At 34.7% G+C, this 21,649-nt stretch overlaps 1 protein-coding gene across 1 annotated transcript in view; it reads left to right on the forward strand.

Annotated features, from left to right (window-relative positions):
• Positions 1-15,094: 15,094 nt before the first annotated feature.
• LOC118200833 (Krueppel-like factor 5) overlaps positions 15,095-21,649 on the forward strand; it is a 93,117-nt gene continuing 86,562 nt past the window's right edge. Inside the window, exon 1 of the mRNA XM_035372806.2 lies at positions 15,095-15,458. Coding sequence (XP_035228697.1) covers positions 15,333-15,458 — 126 coding nt within the window. The 5' untranslated portion in view covers positions 15,095-15,332. The remainder of the gene's footprint in view (positions 15,459-21,649) is intronic.

Below are 21,649 nucleotides of genomic sequence, written 5' to 3' on the forward strand. Positions count from 1 at the left end.
CTTACGGATAATACACTGACCGAGGACATTATCAAGGTTAAGGCTCAAGCTCTGGTAAAAATGTATCCGTCTGACTTAGAAGAAAACTTTGTTGATGAGTATTTGATTTTTTCAAATTTGTACCCCAAAACCACCTCTATAACGGATCTCATCAAATTACAAATAAAGGATAAACTTGTGTCAAGTTTCCCAAATGTTAATATTGCATTGCGCATATACCTTTCGATATTGGGTTCGAATGCAGAAGGAGAAAGATCATTCTCCAAGTTGAAGCTTATAAAAAATTTTATGCGTTCAACTATGGGTCAAGAGAGAACTTCGTCACTGGGCCTTCTGTGTATTGAAAGTGATGTCGCTCGCGGCATTAATTTTGAAGATATAATACACGAATTCGCTGTGTCAAAATACCGAAAAAAGGAGTTATTTTAGGATCTACTTAGTAAACCAAACGTTTTGTATTCGTATTTTTTGTGTATTTGTATTTACATATATTATTTTGACCTTCACTATATAATAATATAAAAATGTTTATAAGTTTTTGGGGTATTTTTATTTCAATATATTTTTTTTCAAAGCCCTAAGACCTTTGGCCTTCGTAGGCCCTAGGCACGTGCCTACTGTGCCTAATTGGTAATCTGGCCCTGGTAACATCCTTTTGGTTTTATACATTATATGTGACTCGACATAGTGCATTACAGGGACATTTTCAGCTGATATTATGACATAAGACTTTGCTCAGTAGACATTTCATTCCAGAAAGACAGGATTACTTTTAGAGCTTTACATTACATGGCATTATAGAACATTACAATATATTACTTCAAATTATATTAGAACATTACATTACATGATATTACTTTAAATTACATTATTTCTTATGACAGGAGGTCATCTTTAGTCATCCTCCGTACATCTTTAACAGCTCAACGTTGATGCCATCCTGCGGCCGGTTGCATTACCCTTCATGGCACGTCATCCTGGGACCATTTTCCCGCAGGATGACATTAGGAACCTCTACCACTCCTTGCCTCAAGCATGCATTGTCGCCAGGGGCGGTTCGTCCAACTACTAATTTGAACACTCAATGGGTGATTGTGAGCCGTGAACAGGTACTAGGACGTTGAGTTTTTAATAATTTTATTATTTGTGTTTGAGCTATACACATATTCAATGTCATCAAAAACAACCACTTCCTTCATGATGCTTCGAATTTTTTGCAAAAGAGGGTATATATATATATATATATACATAGAGAGAGAGAGAAACTGGCATTTTAGTCAGATGTCATTATTTCTTACACACTTAAAATTTTGGGGCTTATCTCACTTGTCTGACAGTAACATTTAGAATAAGCACACGGAATTCATCCTGGCAAGGAATGCAAGATTGCGCCTGTCGTAGGCAAGAACCTTGAACACCACACAGGTGACAGCGCGACTTCGCTCAGTTCCGCTCTCAATTTTGATGGAGAGCACCTCGGGGGGGGGGAAGGTCAGAGGGTTCCCACCCCTCTTTTCCTACCACAAGAGTACCTAACAACAAGAGTACCTTTTCCTAACTACAGTTCTGCAAAGACACTATACATGTACAAACATCCATGCCTTCTCCAGGATTCGAACCCGTTCCCTTCGGTACCGCAGTAGGCTCCCTTAACCACTCTACCGTCTGGGCCGGCTCTTGACTCTTACTTATTGGTTGCAAGAAACTCATATATTGTGTTAATTACATAAATTAAATGCCTAACCAATACGCTAATATGACAGCAACACTTTTATGGCTTTGGAGATTTGATTAATAATAATAGAGTAATTTTACTAGGGCATTAATTTATTAATTTTAAACTTCTTTTTAGTATCTATCAAATTTTTTATTTCGTGCACAAAATATTTTTCACTAAATATCCAGATGTCTGAATTCTCACACTTGTTTATTATATTTTTTCCCTGAATATAGTTTTATGACTTTTTACCTAATATCTCGAATAGATTAAAGTGATGAAATCCTACTGAGAACGGATATGTTTGAAGATGAAAGCGCTATGAAAGTGTAATATCTTATCAAATCTTTTCAAAGAAATAAAAAGTGATTGCTTGTTCGGTGGTAAAAAAGTTCCCAAGTTTAAAGGTCTACTTGAAAGATAGATAGACATAAAATAATTCAAATAAATATTTCCTCTCGAGTTGAAACCTCAATTTCCTTTAAATAAGTATTTTTATATGTATAAATAATAAAGATAAAAATAAATTTCATATTTAAGTTTCTTGGTTTCCGTTCTCAGAAAAGGACATGTTCTAAGACATAAATCGCAGAAATAATTTTATAATGAAATATTTATGTATTATGCTAGAACAGCAAATGTTAAAAAATTACTTACGTAATACGATACAATCAAATATTTACCTAAAGAACTTAAATTCTGCCGAAGCCCACCGAAACCCGGAATTTCTGCCGAAGTACTAAATTAGATAAGCTCAACTATTTTGCTTTTTACCTGAATTGCAATACTTCTAATATTAGAAGGTTTTTGTATTTAATGAGGCTTTTCTTTTAGTAGTTAATAAAACTGATACTGATACTTATTAATGAACGTATTCTACACTTTCCCTTAGAAGAGCATATTACGCTAGAAAATGTGAACAGTTTAGGAAGAAAACCCCGTGTTAAAAGTCTGAAATATGATCAACCCCTTCAGAGAAAGGAATATTTACTGATATGTTGAAGAGTACTTTAAACAGATTAGAAGCCAAATTAAAGGCGCAGTTTTATTTGTTAGCGAAGAATATGTTTTGAAATAGTTACCCTTTTTCTTTTTTTTATTTTATTTATTATTCCTCTATTTATCATTAATTCAATTTACTGATATTTTACTTAGCTTTTTGACAGGTTATTTAAATTTAATTGCCTATTTTTAATTAGTTATTTATTTAGTTTCACTTTTCCTAATTGCTTTCCATAGGGTTCCGGTACTTCTAATTGCAAAAACTAAGCAATGAATCATGGAAAAATTTATCGAAATATATGTGACTACCCCACTGGCGGCCGAGCGGTAAAATCGTTGCACATTGGTAGTTCGGCCCGAGATTCGAGTTCTGGCAACGAGCTGGTTGCATAAGCGCTTTTGTAGTTTTGCTCATTTGTAGCGTGGATATGAGCCAATGTCCTTTAAAAAGATCTACGAGGGGCGTCCCTCTCTTTCTGTTTAGTGCCTAATGGCGGATCACGTAACGAAATTATATGCTTATATATATATATGACACTGGTCACAAGAGAGATATTCAGAATTCATTCTGTTTTTAGTAATGGATAACCTGATGCATTTAAAAGTTATGCTCTGACGTGTTACAAACATTTCATTATTGACTTAGTCAAAGGATAAAAGTTCATGTCAGCTCTTCCCTCCCCCCCCCCCGAAATTTTGGCAGAAATTCTAGAACAGCATTTCTATTAAGAAAGTACCAGCAATTAAAATTTCCTTTATGTAATCAGTATTATGAACAAAAGATTGTAAAAATTTGTATATAACCCTTATGAGCAAGGCGACACTTCTCGGATTGCAAATAAAATCATGCGTAATAAGTATTACATGTGCATCTATGAAAGTATTTTTCATCGAAATACAGTAAGCAGTAATTGAAAAGCCGTCTTCTTATGAAATATGAAAACTGAAATGTTGCTTGATATTTCATTCATTTCTATACTCTCCGAACGCTGAATTTAAAAATTCATTGGTGATCAACAATGCAATATTTTTGGAAACTACTGCTTGTGATTGTTTGTTGGTGTTATTGTAATATGCAAATTAACACTAGGCGTCAATGAACAACGACGCATACGTAGTAAGCAGCAAGATTGAAAACCGAATGTCCAATTGATAACGCGCACGAATTCATTTCACCGTAGGAAACTGAACTGGCCTTACTGGGGAGCAGAGAGTTGCAGTTTTAGAATTCAAATTAACTTAAACAAACGCTATAGGAACGTCTTTCATAGGAGATATCCCAACACTCCTTCACCTGGAAAAACAATAGTGTATGATTTAGTGAAAAGGTTTCGCGAATTAATGAAGCTTGCAGACAAGCCAAGAAGCGGACGTCTATTGATTTTCACGGTGCGCGGAAAAAATGTCACCCGGAAAAAAGGGAAACGGAAAGAATGTTCCCGGAAAATAAGGAACGGAAAAAATGTCACCCGGAAAGTAAGGATCGGAAAAAAAAAAGGAACTCTAAAATCTCGCCAAATATTATCGCCAGTCTGAGTTGAGGAAAACAGCCAAATTCTCATTTAACCAAGAGGGTTATAGAGGGCTGTCTTGAGGGAGTGTTAAGTGTAAGACGCTGAGCTAGCTGCACCTTACCAAGGTCACTTAGAAAAGAGGTTTTTTTCAAGATGCTTCTGGGAAGATCTCATTTCTCCCACACTTTGTTCCGCACCGTTCTGGAAAGAGATCTAGTTTCAGGGTAGGTCCCTCCCAAGAAAAGAATATATTGGGAAACAATTTTTCTTTGATCTAACGTATAATGATTATCGTCTGTGGAACTAAATGATTTCGTCTGTCCCTGACTGAAAACTAACAGTTTGTTCACAGCTCGATTTTATGTTGCCGTTAAAGGCCTGGAATTCGCTGTCTCAGAAAATAACTATAACCTTAATGAATCAGTTAAAGTATATAAAATTATTGGATTCTGTGATATAACTAATTATTTTATAGAATAATGATGGTCTAATCGTTATGAAGTATTAGTAAATACCTTCGTTATTGTATAGAAAAAGCCTGATCGTTAGCGAAGATGGCACGCGTAAGCTGCTTTATTGAAAGCAGAACTAAGTAGCCTAATTATTTTTATAAGTTGTAAAAATATAAATATAACTATTGGTGCAGTTACTTTTATTGCTGTTTAATTAATATAGCAACAATATTTATTATTAGTTCAAAGGGGCTTTGTCCCTGAGGGACTATTGTTTTCTTTTTGCGATTGTGCGTCGAATCGCTCTGAATGTGCGTTTCACTTTTTAAACTCTTGCCACCAAATATTATTGCCCTGTATTATATTTAAAGAAATTAAATAATGAAAAATCCGCATAAATGTATGTATGTTCCTCGCATTGTGATAAAACAACGATACCTAGAGCCATCAAATTTTGAATAACGTAGTCCTCCATTCGAATATGGGCACCTGGAATCCCGAATTTTGAATTTCTAATTTGTTTTATTATCTATTTCATATTTTATAAAGCTGTTAGAAATTTTTGATTACCAAACTCAACGATTTCAAAGCGAGGAATTCCAACACTGTACGGGGGGGGGATTTGTCTCCAGCGCGCTAGACTATGTATCGGAAATTCTAAAGGATATGCTCATTTCAAAATTATTTTGAAATATATCCGTTGAATTGAATTTTATGGTTTAAGTGCGAAGAACATGATATTTAATAAGTAAAGGTAACACACAAAATGTTAAAAAAATGCCCCTTTGTACGTAATTTAAAATCTGAAATCTTTCAGATTTTCTTTTTATGTATTCTGTTTTATTTTATTATTTATCAGTTAATCTATTCGTAATATGAAATGTATTTTTCAAGAGAATAGAGATTTATCATCAGTTGTTTTATAAAACGAAGGATTTGTTTGAAAGCCAAATTATTTATTTTTTTACTTTAACAATCTATTTTTAGTTAATCTATAGAATAACTAGTTATTTTATAGAACAATAAGTAAAGTGTGAAATTATCAATCCATTGTTGTTGTTATTTTTGTCGCGACTTATCTCCCTTGTCTGACAGTATCATCAAAACAAGCCCACGAAATCCATAGTGGCATGGAGTGCAAGATTGCGCCTGTCGTTGGCAAGAGCCTTGCGCAATCTACTGTTGACAGTTCGACTTTGCTCAATTTCGGTCTAAATTTTGAAGGAGAGAGGACAGGTCCGAGAATCTCCCATCGCTTCCCTTCTGCAACCAACCTCTGAAGAGGCCTTTCGACTTGCCGCAAATTTAAAGTGCTCCCATGATGCACAGACACTATACATTTACAAACATCCATGCCTTCTCCGAGATTCGAACACTGGCTCTTCGATACAGCAGTCAGTTTCCCTAACCACTATCCGTTTGGGTGACTTATTAATCTATTATACACTTTAATCAACTTAACTAGTTAATTCATGAAATACCTAGTTATTCTATGAAATAATTGAATTATATGCTTTAATGCTTTAATGATAACATATATTGCATTACTAATAACGTCAACTGGTAAGTCAGGATTCATGATGCGAAACTTAGTTGAAAATATTTTAGTCATATCTCATGCTTTAAAATTTAACCCATTTATGGTGCAATATTTTCAGTTATAAAGCATTATTTGTGTCAATTCTTAATGATCGATGGAACAAATCCCAACAAATACATTTCGTAGCACTGAGCTCATTTTTATACAAAGCGAATGAAATACGAATGTGTCTCTTTGTAGAGTCATTAGGTTTTTATGAAGCAAGAGATATGAAAAATGAGCAATGCTCTCGCCGGGACTCGAACCTGGACTTCTCGAATACCTGCCGAGTGTGCTCCCGCGTTACACCACGAAGGCGTGCAGAAAGGAGGGAGAAAAATAGCAATTTTTAGTACATGTACTGGGTATTACGTAAATATTTGACTAAAGATACAATTTACAACTAAGTGAATGTGAGCTCATGAATCAAAAATATTAAATAATACATGTTGATTATTAGAAATTATAAGTAGAAAAGGATGTACAAAAAAATTAATCAAATTTCGAGTTATTCTGAAAATGTTTTCTGCAACTATATACTGGGTGGTTTAAAACTATATGTCAAAAATGCAATGGCAGGTAGAGGGGACCTAAATAAGCAGATTTCTTATAGGAATGTGTGTGCGGTAATGCCGCGTTGAGCCAGTAGAGAGCACTGATGAGTGCGGCGTATAAAAGCTAGCGCGGCTAGCGGATGAGTGCGAGGCTAGCTGGATTCTTCTTTTCCCGCACAGATGTTGAACATCGTGCATCATTGCATCATAGCGGAATTTACCGACATACAGTTCATGTATGAGGCTGCACGAGGAGATGAATCAGCTACTCAAAGGATGTACAGGGAGCGATTCCCGGTGAGGAATCAGCCGGATAGTAGAACATTCGAGCGTCTTCATCGAGAGTTACGCGTGGGTGGATCGTCTTATGCATTCACGTGTTATACTGGCATTGGAAGATATCTTAGAATTTTTGCAATGGAAGAAAGAATACTAAACACAGTAGGATTTAATCCTTCGTCTATCTCGAGAGCTGTAGGAAGTGCGCTGGGTTTTGAGGCCTTTACATGAAGACGAAATACATCCGTATCATTTACAGAGAGTGCAAGCAATGACTCCTGACGATTATCTTCCACGTCTCAACTTTGCTAGTTGGTACCTATAGCAGTCGACAAGCAATCAAATTTTCCCTCCTGCAGATGCTTTATTCACTGATAAGGCTACCTTTACGCAGTCGGGTACGTTTAACATTCATCATTCCTACCTGCGCGCTCATGATTAACCCACATGGCACAATAACACACGCCTACCAAGAAAGGTTTTCCATTAATGTTTGGGCAAGTTTTGCTCACGATAACTTAATATGACCGTACATTCTACCCAATCATTTAACTGGCCACATGTACAGTATTTTCCTACAGGACGTCTTACCTGAACTTTTCGTCGATGTTCCTCCAGCTGTTCGGTGGTTCCAGCACGATGGAGCCCCAGCTTACTTCAACCGGAACATCAGGAATCACCTGGATGTATCTACGACCAGAACTGGATAGGACGGGGCGGACCAGTTCTCTGGCCACCGCGTTCTCCTGATTTAACCTGCTTAGATTTCTTCTTTTGGGGTCATATTAAAAACCTCGTGTACGAGAGTCCAGTCACATCTGCAGAAAATCTTATTGGTCGCTTGTCTGTTGCTGCTGGACATGTGCTCTACATGCCTGACGTCTTTTCTAATGTATGCCGATCAGTGCGCCGCCGCTGTGAATCTTGTATCGCTGTTGGTGGCCACTACTTCGAGCATCTATTGTTAAACTGTTAGTAATTTTTTTTTTCCTTTACTTATACTTTCAGTTTCCTGTGATTCATACTGCTTTACGTGCTAGCGCTTTAATGCGGGATTACCGCACACACATTACGAAATCTGCTTTATTACCTCCACCTACCTTTGCATTTTTGACATATAGTTTTGAACCATCCTGTGTAGAGCCAACTCATGGATGTAGCTTATTATTAATAAATCATCATTCTCAGGAAGTGAATTAAAATTTTGCGTTTCTTTTCCATCGATATCATTCTGGCTTTCAACTTATGTCATGTGGTGATTATAATAGTATTTAGTCTGAGGACATTAAAACAATTTATTAGACCAAGCTGTTTAGACTTTTCAGTAGATATGTAGAGGTATTAAGTATTTTTTGAAAGCAGGAGGGATGAAAAAGAGCAATACCCCCGCCGGGATTCGAACCACTGACCTCTCGAATACGCGCGGAGTGCACTGACTACAACATGAAGGCATGCTAAGAAGGAGGGAGAAATACCTTATAGATATTCACAGAATGTCATAAAACTTTGGTATGAGAACAGGAGATCACTAGAAGAAAAAAATGGAAAAAGTCTTACTGGTAAAAAAATATTATGGATACACCCCTTAGAATAATTAGAACTCTCTCTATGGTGCCTCATTCTTCAATGTTCAACAGTATATTTTTTTAATATAAAAGATGAACAGCGTAAGAGATAAATAATTATTTATAAAAATCATTCTTAAATATTCGATTACTTGTATAGGACGATTGTATTAATGAATTTGTAGTGTAATTGTGTTTTTTCTTTTTATCTTTTAGGTAAGTCATAAATGGTTTTTTTAAAGACATTCTACTTCAGCAGTAGTGATATTTTTAACCCTTAGAATAATTCGTAAAATAGTTTCAAGTCCCTCCCCTCCCGCCCGTAATTTATTGTGTTTCGCAGATTTTATGCTCTTTTCTTCCTTTTTATTTCGTTCTGCAGATACTGTATTCTTTGTTTCATGTCTCCGAGTCCCATCGCATTTATGCTTTTTCATACATTATGTTTTGAAAATGTGTATGTTGGAGCATTTCAAGCTCTCTTTATGATGATTGTGAAATTAATTCAATTAATAATCTTACGAATATAATATTTAGCAGTCATACGTATAATTTGCAATTCCGATTTGGAAATTTTCTGCATTGTTTACAATTTTTACCCTTCTGCAGAGATTGGTATATAAGCGAAAAACATTTTGTCGAATGTCGAATTACAGCATTGGCGCAGAACAGTGTTTATTTATTTAAATGGCGTTCCCGTCATTAACTTTTTCTAACTTTTTTTAGGATCCTAACGTGTTCAAAAATTTACCGCGCCATTACGTAAATTATATCCTTATATGTTACATGAAGGTAATTAATTGAATACAAACTCAACTAAAATGCTTACCGTCAGATTGCTAGCAATGAATAGGATAACTTCCTAACCCTGTAGTGCCATTAACTCAGTTTGGCGGAACAGGTTAAGTAAAGTGACCTTTGAGTACTTTTATGAGAAACGGTACCAGGCTTTGTTGATATAAGAGGACTGAAGGTCATTTCTGCTCTAAATTCATAAAACATGATACATACTGCAGCCCATTAGTGCTACAGCGGTAAGATCGCTTAACACTGATCGTTCGACCGGGGTTCAAATCCCAGCGAACAAGTAGGTTCCAAGAGAAATTTCGGGATTTTCTTCATTTATAAAGTAAATGAGAGCAAGTTTTCTATAAAAGTCGTCCACGAAGACATCCCTTCTCTTAGACAGATAGCCCAAGTGTGTTTTATCATGATCCAAGTCAGGGGAAAATGCAGCATATGTTAGTTGGTCAAGGGATAGAATAATTTTAATAGATGTAGCAGAACATTTTTGAAATCATTTCTTGGGTACAAATGTCCAGGAGTTCTAAATCTTAATATTCTTAAATATTAAATAACTTCAGTGCCTTTATTGAATCTTAAAACTGGGTTGACTGAGTTGGATTTATTGAATCTTAAAATTTGCAATTTGCTAGGAAAGACGAATCATCTACAGTAGTGCTTACAACAATTCTGAAAATTCTAAATTAGCGAATCCATGTACGACATTCATGATTAATTACATCAAACGATTCTAATAATTAACGTAAAAACTCTAAAATTGGGGCGGGAATGTAAAAAATCTATAGAGATTTAGAAATATAAGAAGATTAGAAGATTTGACAGTTGAGGAAAATTGAAAAATATACTAATTGTCATAAAAGATAAACAGAAAATAATTATAATCTATAAATAATTTTTTCTTTTTGTTTATTTTCACAAATTTTAAAAAAATGGTATAAATAAAAAATTTTGTTTTATTAATTTAAATTTTGTTATTTTGTTACTTAAATTAAGCGCATAACAAATCAGTGTGAGAATGGTTTTGCATTCGAAACTGAGACTGCAACACGTTCCAATCAGTTTTAACCAGCTTCAGACGTTAAAAAGCTCCAAAATTATATTTTCTCATTGTAAATGCACAAATTTTAAATCTGTAATTAAATAATTTGGCATTTACAGCCCTAATATTGAAAATTATCATAATTAAGGATTTTGAATTTTTGCTATACGTACTATACGTACGAAATAATGATAAACAATTGATTCAAGGCTTTCATACGAATACAATAATCCGAATGGAATGTAAAAGATTATTACTATTTTAATTTATATTGAAAGTTGTTATACGACCTTGAAAAATCAATATTATAATTTATAAGGCAGACATGTTAAATAAACTGAAATTATTAAATGCCGCAAAAAAGCAAATACGTATAATGAGACTTCTAATGCGACCACTAACGGCTTCAGGTGATTTGGGCCACTTATGTAAGACTTATGTAAAAAAAGCCTGCTTATTTATGTTGTAGGGAACACTCTTCTAGTTCGTCATCATGAGATTCTCTGTTTTTATATGTAAAACAGTTACAAATAATATGTCTTACTAAAACGATCAGACATATTTAGGCTTCTAAAATATCAAAAATTTAAAAAAAGGAAATCTAACAGAAAAGTTGCTAAATGATTAATTTAAAGTAGTTAACACAGTTTATGATAAATAAAACATTAATTAAAGCATCACAAGCTTCAATATGAAAGTAGATTAGGATGATCATCAAAATCAGATTAATTAGGTTACGTCAAAGTACCGTAAGATTATCTGCCGAGAGGATATGGATGCCTTCATGGAGGACTCTTTATAGTGTGGAGCTGATACAAAAATTATTTTATACCTCTGATAGAAACTGACTCGTATTTATGTTACACATGGAGAAAACCACGAAAATTTCCTTGTAAGCAGCCCATCCGCCAGTCGAACTACCAATATTCAACGATTTTTACCTCTCATTTGCTAGTGGTCGAAGGTCATAAAAGTCAATCTCTGAATTTCAAACTTATCGATCTATGTTTGCTATGACATGATTTTTAATGCTCAGATTTTTGGAAACTGGGGATAAATAAAAAACTAGAAGTCTGTATAACTAAGTTAAATAATTAAACTTATTTAATTTTCCGTTCTGATACGTTTTAGGTTCTGATTACGAAAAGCTCCCATATATGATTTATTTGGGGCTCAATTTAGAGAGTAAAAGGAATAAGTTTCTTTAGTTTGGTTTGGTTTAATTTGGTTTGCATTATAACAAAGCTCACGAAAACTATCTGCCTAAGAAAAGAGTTGTCTTCGTGGAGGGCTTTCGGTGTCACCCTTGTTCTGCGATTCCTGTTTCCGCGGTTGTCAAAATCATTCCTGTTTCCGCGAAATCATCAGTCTTCATTAGCCCCCTTCCCAAAGGGATTACATAGTGGGAGGTCGAATGGACCTTGACCTCTCCCGAAAGGTAGGAAAGGAAAAAAAAAATTAAAATAAGAATTTTTAAAATAAATAATCGAAAAATATTTACGATCTCAGATCTTCGCATGAATGAAGATAATACTGTGTTTGAAAGGAGAGTGATGTGCAAACTCTGTAATGATTTTGGCAATGCACTAGAAGATTGTTTCCTAGAGTAAAAAATAATATTCTTCCAAAATTCTGCATAAAGGTGAGTTATAATAAAATCTTGCAGAATAAATATTCGTTCTAAAACGATGTCTTCTTTGGTCTTAATTGCGCTTCTGCAGCTTTTAATTTTTTCATTTATGCAAATCCAATAACCTACATTTTTTCTTATTTTTATTCTGAATTCGATAATGATAACCTTTATTAAGGGCTAAAGGTTTTTTTCTTTTAGTTCCAATAATGTCTAAAACATTCATATTGATTAAAATAAGATGTCCAAATAACAGCTAATATTGTAGCAGAATTACAAATGGAATGAAACTTAAGATTTCAAGAGGAGCCTAAATTAAGACATGTCTTAAATCTTACGAAGACTAACTTATTCACGAAGAAACTGCCCAGCTCTTCTTAATGACTCATTGTGACATCTCCTTAGGAGCTGTAGGAGGGGTACTGTACTCTCCAATTTCGCGGGAATATGAAGAATTTTAAAAAACGCTGAAAGAGGACTCGCGGAAACAGAGCTAATTCGGGCTTTCTAAGGAAAACTCGGTCGTAACCACGTTATATAAGGGGGAAATCATGAAAAGCCACTTTGCTAGGAATCGAACCCAGGTCTAACTACCAGTATTCAGTAACTTAACTGTTCAGCCGCTTATAAGTTTCCTTAAGCTTTTCACGTAATTGTGATGAATGCAACTACTATGAGTGAAAATCTTTCTAAGATATCAATCCATGTTTCTAGTTGATTTTTGGTACTCTGTGGAGGTGATCACCTTAGAAAGATGATGTTCAGTGCAGGTGTTTATTTATACATTTAGAAATGCTGATCACTTTTGGAAGTGATCGTCTTAGGGACGTGGTCGCCAATCGTTTATGGGCTACTAGATAGTCCGAATCTAGGTGGATCACGCACTGGTGCATTGTAAAAGTATATTAAATCCTCTGTTAGACGATCATCTACATTTTCAATTACTTTGGTCTTCGGTGGAGGTGGTTGTTTTAGAGAGATAATGCTCAGTACAAGCGTTTATTTCTACACTGGGAAATTCTTTTGGAAGAGGTCGCCACAAGAGGGTTCATTGTATATTAAATATTTAAATCCAGATCACATGGTTATAGAATTCATTTTAATTAGATTTTAAAATTTTAATATAATTTTGAAATAAACCTCTTAAATTTTAATAACTATGATTTTTTTGTTTTCCTATTTAGCTTTAAATGCAAAATTAAACAATTGTTTCCTGTGCAAATACGTTACTTTTAATTAAAATCAAACGAGGGGGGAAAAATATGCGACAATTAATTAGCTAAAAAATTGAGTACTATTCTTATCGCAAACCGTGACTTTAAATTGCATCTACAACTGTTTGTTGTAATACTGTTTTATACCAAAGCTCAGATGTATTCGTTTTCAATTATGCGACAATCAATGCTTCACTAAACCGCAGCTTAACGCTATAACTACTTGGGATGCGAGGGGAGCAGTTACTAATGACCTGACAATAACACTCGCTGGACAACCCACCTTCGCCCACTGGACACCACTCTATTTTTACCATAAGGGAGAAGCAACAGCCCGCACATCTTCCTGCAATTATTCTCGGAAGTTTCCGGTTAACCGAAGCTACGGTTGCTGTGATAAAACTTTTATCTCCCAGCCTGACGATCTTTCTAAACATGTCTTTAATTTCCCATTGCAGACGAAGGGTGACTTATTTTCCGTTTCTTTATTTTCCGGTGACCATCTTTCCGTTCCTTTTTTTCCGGGTGATATTTTTTTCTACAACCATTTTCACCCCACAAGACATTTTTACGGATATTGGCGAAAATCACAGAAAAAATCTTTGCTTTAATGCATGCTGTGTGGTCTAGTAATGCCGTAGGAGGTAACGAAGGCCGCTTTTTAGGTGCTTTCATAATAAAATGACCACTGTCTATGGCCTTTATAGAGGCAAAAGCCTAAAAATAACTAGAGTCATTCTGAGCTTATTGCTTTTAAATTGCTTAGTAGTATGTTAATAAATACATTTGAAATAATATATTTGAAAAAAAATTACATATCTTACGCTTTGCTGAAAATACTCTAAAAGATGAAAATACTTTAATTCAGGCATTGGCGATACATCTCTTTTAAACTGCTGAGTTTGTTAAGTTCGAAAGACAAATGTATTGGTTTTGCCTAGTGGCAATAAAAAGCTTTTATACCGCTGAGTTCTTAATTAGAAGTTTCTTAAATGTATGTAACATACAAAATAAATAAGAAACAAACTCGAAATTGAAAATTCGGGCTTCGAGATGCACATGTACGGCCGGAAGACAAAGTGTGTTTAAAATTTGGTGGCCCTAGATGACGACATTTTTCCACAACGCGAGGGGCTCATACAGATTCTTCAGTTGATACAGCTACCGATTTTTCAGTTGGTAACAGAAATTATTATTATTATTATTATGTGCGTCTATTTATTTTTGTTGTATCTTGAAATAATAAGTTTTAGAAAGTTAATATTAATTAAGAATTATTTACAATCGGCTATTAGACAGAAAAGTTAAAAAAATAAAAAATTTTCATTGAATATAATATCGATAAGAATATTAACTATGATGATACGATCAATGAATTTGCTGAAATGATTAACAAAAAAGTACAGTGAAAGTAATTAGGGGTTCCGATTAATAAATACACGGGAATAACTTTATATAACTTTTCTATAGGCAAAAATAGTGTATTGACTTTGTTATTTCATATTAGAAGGTTATAATAAAACAAGACCTTGAACGGTGTACATGATTAGTTACAGCAACGAGCGCGCTGTTTTTAAACGTCATTTGGAATCAGCTTAGAACTGCGTCCACTAAGCTCTTGCCCTCCAGTGGTTAACAGAGTGCAGGGCTTATCTCTCACCCCCTCTCGCCTTGGGGTCAGTTGAGAACGAGCATCCCTTCTCCCCTTCCCCTTCTTACGAGAAAAAGGAAATAGAATGAGCCAGAGGTTGTGGAGGGTAAGACAGAGCAGCTCAGAGCAGAACGTCAGCGAAGAAAGGGGAGGAGCCAAGTTTTCGCGATAGAGCGAGCGGCACTCACGCTTCATTCAGAAACCACTTGTTGATATCGCCCCGCAGCGGTCGTAGTCGATGGTGGGAGCCACCGATCACAGAGACGGGCCACAAATCCGCGAACTGGGCGACCAACGACAGTCCTTTAGGATCAGGGGCAGTTGTTCGAATTATGGAAAGGGATTTCCTTTTTTTTAGGGATAACGTGTTCGAAGACGACCAAATTGTTCCAGACTGCAGCCAAGCTTTAAGGAGTTCCAGCTCCAATTCCCAAGGGACAACTTATTTCAGCTGGAAGGTGAGTTATTATAACCTAGAATCGTTGCTCTTTTTGATAGAAATATTATCTAAAAGTCAAATTTTGAACCCAAAAATTCAGGAGAAATTTTATGAGAAAAGGAAACATAGGATAGACCTGTAAAATGTATGTTTTATTGTTCGTAGTTTGGTATAGAATGGTATATCTATATTGATAGGTCTATTTTCCACTAGGAAAAAAAAAAAAAAAAAAAAAAAAAAAAAATGTTGCAGTAACTGTTTAATACTTTTCATATGAATACTGCCCCCCCCTCAATCTACACAACTGCTTCTCTTTTATTTCTTCTGCAGTTTTATTCCATCGACACATTATCAAATATACCGTGTTTATACAAGATCAGGCAACAGACATATTTATTTATTAAAAAAAATCCCTTTTTTTGTTAAGTTTTTGGGGCAGAAAAATATTGCTTTTTCTTCATGGTAAAGACCTAATTTAAGACTTTCTGATATGTTCCTTTTTTAATGATTCATAGCAGTTGAAATTATATTTTCATGTTAAGTTGCGAAAACATGCTAAGAATATATGGGCTTTTCAAAAGGAGCCAAATTCTTTACTACCTTGAATTCAATATGTGTTTCTCTATTTTAAAAATCTTATCCATTCATCCATCCATGTAAAAGTCAATCAAGGGTTATTTTAAAGTCAGCAGTGCTTTGAAAAAGATACTCTCGCCTTGGGCAAGCTTGATTAAGCGAAAGTGAAATGATAATATTCATTATCATAAGAATAATAATCATTAATAAGAAATATAATTTCAGATATTTGGAAAGATATGTTCACAAATAAGTTATATGCTCGACTGAGGCTAAGGAAAGAGCATACAATATAATTTTAGTGTCATATTCTGAAGTAAAATTCCTTCCCCTTTTCTTATCGTTTTACTTCTAAAAATGGGCTTTACGTTTAATACTGTAGCGAATTCTTTTGCTGACTCTAGTGCTTTTTCATACCCATTTGCACAATAATCAGTTAAATAATCAGCGACACAATTCACTAGTGAAACTGCAGTAGATAATTCCACAGATGTATTCTGCATAGTTTTGCTAACAACATTTATTCTGCTTAGATATCATACCGGATATTTTTCATCTGTAAAAAACCGTAATCTTTTATTTGTGTTACTAGAGTCTCTGTTACATTTCGCGCTACGAGATCAGATGCAGATATTTCTGAAAATTCATATAAGAGGTTCTCGAATTCCTACGATTTTATTTTTGATGTTTTTACATTCTGTTCTGCACTACGATTTGGTTTCGCATAAAAGCTTTGCAGTTACGCAGTTAACATGTTTTTTCAGTGCATGCCATCGCCTAAGAAAGGCAGAAAACATAAATGCGCTAAAAGAAAAACAGAAAAACAACTAGAACAGAAAAAAAGCTAGAGCAGAAAGAAGGGAAAAAAAAAAAAAAAAAGTGAATTCCAGGCAACTTGGTGCACTGTTACCAGACCTCTAAGTATAGGCTATCACATCCATATGAAATGTAAAACGTCTGTGTATTTTCTTTCGTTAATCATGCCTGAACTCCTGTATTTTTCCTTTACATATTTGAACCATCATCGCAGCCCCGGCCTTTGCAGTTTCTTTTGTCTAGGTTGTTATCTCTCAGAAAATCAAGTGTACTTTCATTATAATCCTTGATACGTAGTTTCTATAGCAGTTTTATAGCTGACAAAATGCTTCTTTGTTGCAATATCTTCTACATCTACAAATCGTATTGTAAACGAAAGCTGATCCACATGACTTTTATCTAGCGTCATAGTCTAGAAGAAGAGTAAAAAAATTATTGATCTAGCTCGGTTAAGTAAATTTTCTTAAAAAAGAACTTTCCAACAAATAGATTATTTTGTTTTGAACATTTTTACCACAATAGAAAACGTAAGCTTCTTTAGACACAACACGGCGTGTGTTCGCTCATTGTTAAATCAAATTTCTAAATAACTCAATAAGACTTTAAAAAATCCCATTGTGTGGTGCAAATAATGTATTGGTATAATAGCGAAATAATGTTTCTAAAGCCAAACTGCATTTAGCTAAATATTGAATGATACTTATTAAAAATTTTAAAACCTTATATCAGTGCTCTTCATCTTTTCGCACTTGTGATTGAAGCTCCTTATCAATTAATATTAATTTTATTAACTTTTGATCATAGTGAGGTTTAAACCATTTCTCTTTAGGCATCCTAGGTGACATACTGGATTTTTTCGTGCAACTGGTAAGTATTCAGGAGCATGAAGGCGTTCAGTTATAAATTCCAGTTTTTTTTAACACTGACACATTGGGAAAGCCAAAAATTTTGCAACAAAAGCAATACATTTTATTGGTGCTCTCTGAATAAGTAAACCACCTTCTAAGAAAATTTTCACTATGGTTTATTTTCCCGTGCATCATTGCCACAGAGATATTATGTTTATTGGCATCTTTTGGAAAACTGTACTGCTTATTAATAGGATGTGACCCATTCATAATGATGTGATCGCTTTCACTATTGATTATTCATCTGACCAGTGTGCTGGATAATTCTAGTTGATGAAATTTTTGTTGAGTTTTTCAAAATTACTGTCAACATTCTCAGTATTCCCAGCTTTGAGTGTGACATTATTACTTAAGACTAACAAGGCTTAAGGATTGTGACTGTGATCTTGGTTTTTGAGTTCATATTTTCTCTTAGAGTTAAGAGTTTTTTTTTTTTTTTTTTTCCTTCAGAATGTACAGTATTTTTAGTGAGTTTCGCTTCTAGCAATCCATAGACGGATCTGAGCATATATGTAATATTTTTGTTAAAGATGACTTGAGGAGAAAAGGTACTAGTCATTTTTCAGTCACGACCGAGATACTATTTAGAGATGTTGGCATACAAATAGGATGCGTAATGGAAGAAGAAACTTGCAGACAGCGGTGCAGATAACAAGACATATAATTTTATTTCTTGATGAATAAGTTGTTAGGACACATATTCTCCTTTTCGCGTCACTATGAGTGCGACAAGCACTCCCACAATTTTATATACAACTTATCACATTTCGACAAGATAGATGATAAAGCGAAGGAATGAGACACTCGCAGCGGAAGATATAGTAGAAAAGTTACTGCTCAAGGGAGCAAAGCGTTATTCATAGTGTTGAAATCTTTTATTAAAGTTTTGAACGGTAAAGAGATCATGGTAATGACATAATGTGGGCCATTTTTTTCAAGTGTCGCAGTTTAGATTCCAGGATGGAGACGATTAATTCCAGGATGGTGACCAAATTAAAGTCAGTAGTTTTGAATTTTTTTTTTTTTTTTAAGTGTTTTTTAATCTTACATGTATCTGAAAAAGTTGAGCCTGCATCGTACTGTTTGATTTTAGGACTAAACAGCCTACTGCTTGATTTAAGACTAGAAAAAGGTGATGCCTTTGGGTGTTTCTTGACTGTTTCTTTGTTTCTTCTTGCAGAACATATCTTTTTCTGCTGTCATAGGCGGGTAACTTTTTTGGAGGTATTTCTAAATTTTAAGAGTAGAAAAAAATGAAATAAATCTAAACAGACTGCAGAAAACAAATAAAAAGCAACAAAAAAACAAAAAACAAAACAAAAAAAAAACATTTCGGTATATCATTATAAATAGCCGAAAAAGCACACACACGAGAACTGCCTTAGACATTGACAAAAAAAACGCCGATTCTAGCTCGACATCGGTTGGGTGCTGCCTATGTATTTTTTTAAGTAAAAAATCGGTATCTCGGGGAATTAAAAAAAAATACAAGAGGCCTGAAAAATGCTGCAGAGTAATAATGTAAGAGAAGTAGTGAAAATAGATTTACAGACAGAATAACTTCGCCTTTTGCAGCGGATAACCCCTGGTGGCTGGATTGTATCCTTCCGTCTACTAGGTGCTCCTCCTGCTATGTAGCTAGTTTGTAATTTTTAAATCAGTTGTATAATTTTCCTGAAAATGAATTTTGCATTTAAGATTGGTTGTTTCCTTTTGTAGTACATGAGGCTAGGAAGGTGGGTTCGTAAGAACTAGAATTCTGGATAAAAATTATTACTGCAAATACAAATTCATACTGAAACTTACTCAAGTTTAAGAGCTTAAAATAGATTATGAAACTTACATAATAGCAAGTAAAATAATAATTAAAAATATATTGGTATTCATAATACTGTAGATTATAAAGAGATAATTACTAGCTGAAATTTTGTTGCTTGCAAATCAAAATGATTTAAATTACAAACAGTAATAATACATAATTAAATAATTCTGTTGAATGTTTTCTTCTACAAAAATGATTTGCTAGCTTAATTTTCATTAAATGTATATTATTATTATTATTTTGCGCAGGTTAAAACTATTTCTTTGGTCCATCCAGCATACAAAATCAGTTTATTTTTGAAAGATTTAACAGTTATCGAATACTGTTTTCCCCTTAATATATTCTAAAAAATGGTGATGGTGTTTTCTTTTTGCGAAGAAAATTACATCCAGACAAAAAGCTATTGCCCAACTCCAGGTGGCAAAATCATTATAATTTATCAATGAAATAAAGAAAGATGTAAAAACAACACATACCTTCGTTGTAGTGTCCTCCATCGTAACAAGACTATTAACATTTAGAATATTGTTAGTAATTCATTGCCGCGGCTTCACTACAGCTATCATTATTTAATAACAAAATATTGACATTTGGTTAAAGTTTACTTAATTTTATTACCATTTAACAAAACATAATTAATAAAAGACATTTTTAACTCTATTTATTATATATTTCGACCACTGAATCTCATTCCAGTACCTTGTGCACTCTTGTTGACACCAAAAAAGAAACTCATATGTTTAAGTTGTTGTGACTTGCATGACAGAAACATCAGATCAAGTCTGCGAATTTCATCGTGGACAAAAAGCAAGTGTTACACCTATCATTGTTTTAGAAGGAATTTGCCCAGCTTCCTCCCAGGACGGATCCGAGGATTTGCCACTTCCCCTTCCACCGACCTCTCGAAAGAACTTTAGGGTCGACAGTATTCTAAGTGCTCTCTTGCAGCAAAGATACTATATATTTACAGACATCCGTAGCTACTTGGAGATTCGAACGCAGGGCCAAGTCTTTGGCTTCCTTACCACCGGGGATTTCCCGAGTCGTCTTTTCCAGTTTATCCTGTAGACAAAATCGTGCCGATCATCCACTGCTATCCCTTATTACCTGTCATCAATAATCCCAACTGACAGAAGATTTCTTGTGTCATCATTGGTAAGACAGAACGCATTATGTGGCAAATGCCCGTTGGCTTGTTACACTTTAGATCAAATACTGTGAAGAAATAAATAATACATTAACAGGTAATTTGTAAAATAAATTTTCGAACTAAAATAGTTAAAAAATATATTAAAAAAAAGCTAAGCCAAGAAAATAAGCTAAGATTTTTTTTGAAAACAATAAAGCCCGAGTTGCCTAAGCCGTTTAAACTGACAAAAGCCGGTACCCGTTCCCTCAGAAAGTGTCACTTTTTGAAATGAAGGTGGATGAATCGGAAAAGAAGGAATCGGTGGGAAATGGCAGTGGGACAATCGGCACGAATTTAGAGATGAGGAAACTGCGTTATTAAGTCTACCATGCCAACAATGTGGCCGTGCGTATGGCAATAGTTGATATGTGCCGTCGCCGTGCGCATGGTAAATGGTTTTTAAATCAGACTGAAAAATCTAAATATCGGACCTTAAAAAAGGAAATCCTTCCACCTGTTATTCTTTAAGCCGGAAAATGTTTACTGTTGATATCTTCTACAAAAATACCGATGATGGGTAAATTAGATGCCCTAAAAAAAGATTTTTTTTCCCTAGCTTCCTTATTCCCTACATTTTTGAAATCATTTTGTAGGAAACACTAGAGTTCAAACTCAGTAACAACTCTGTCAGAGGGAGAGTGTCCTGTTCTTTAACAGCGGTCTTCACGTCTTCCATTTCCTGCGTCTCAATGCGTGGGTGTGGTTCGGCGCCCCGTTTTTTTTTTTTTTTTTTTGATGAGCTGCGCAGATATTACGGTCCGCGCTCGGATTTTTACGACTCTAGCTCACGGGGAAGGGGACGCTTGCCGCAGATCGGACCCGCCGCCTGGTCACGTGACGCTCTGCGCCAAAAGAGGCTTTTGTCTGGAAGGTGGCTTTTTCTTTTTTTTTACCCCTCT

This window comes from Stegodyphus dumicola, chromosome 6 (assembly GCF_044657685.1).
Source record: "Stegodyphus dumicola isolate Sdum_Otavi_A_Nest chromosome 6, ASM4465768v1".
Classification (NCBI taxonomy): Eukaryota; Metazoa; Arthropoda; class Arachnida; order Araneae; family Eresidae; genus Stegodyphus; species Stegodyphus dumicola.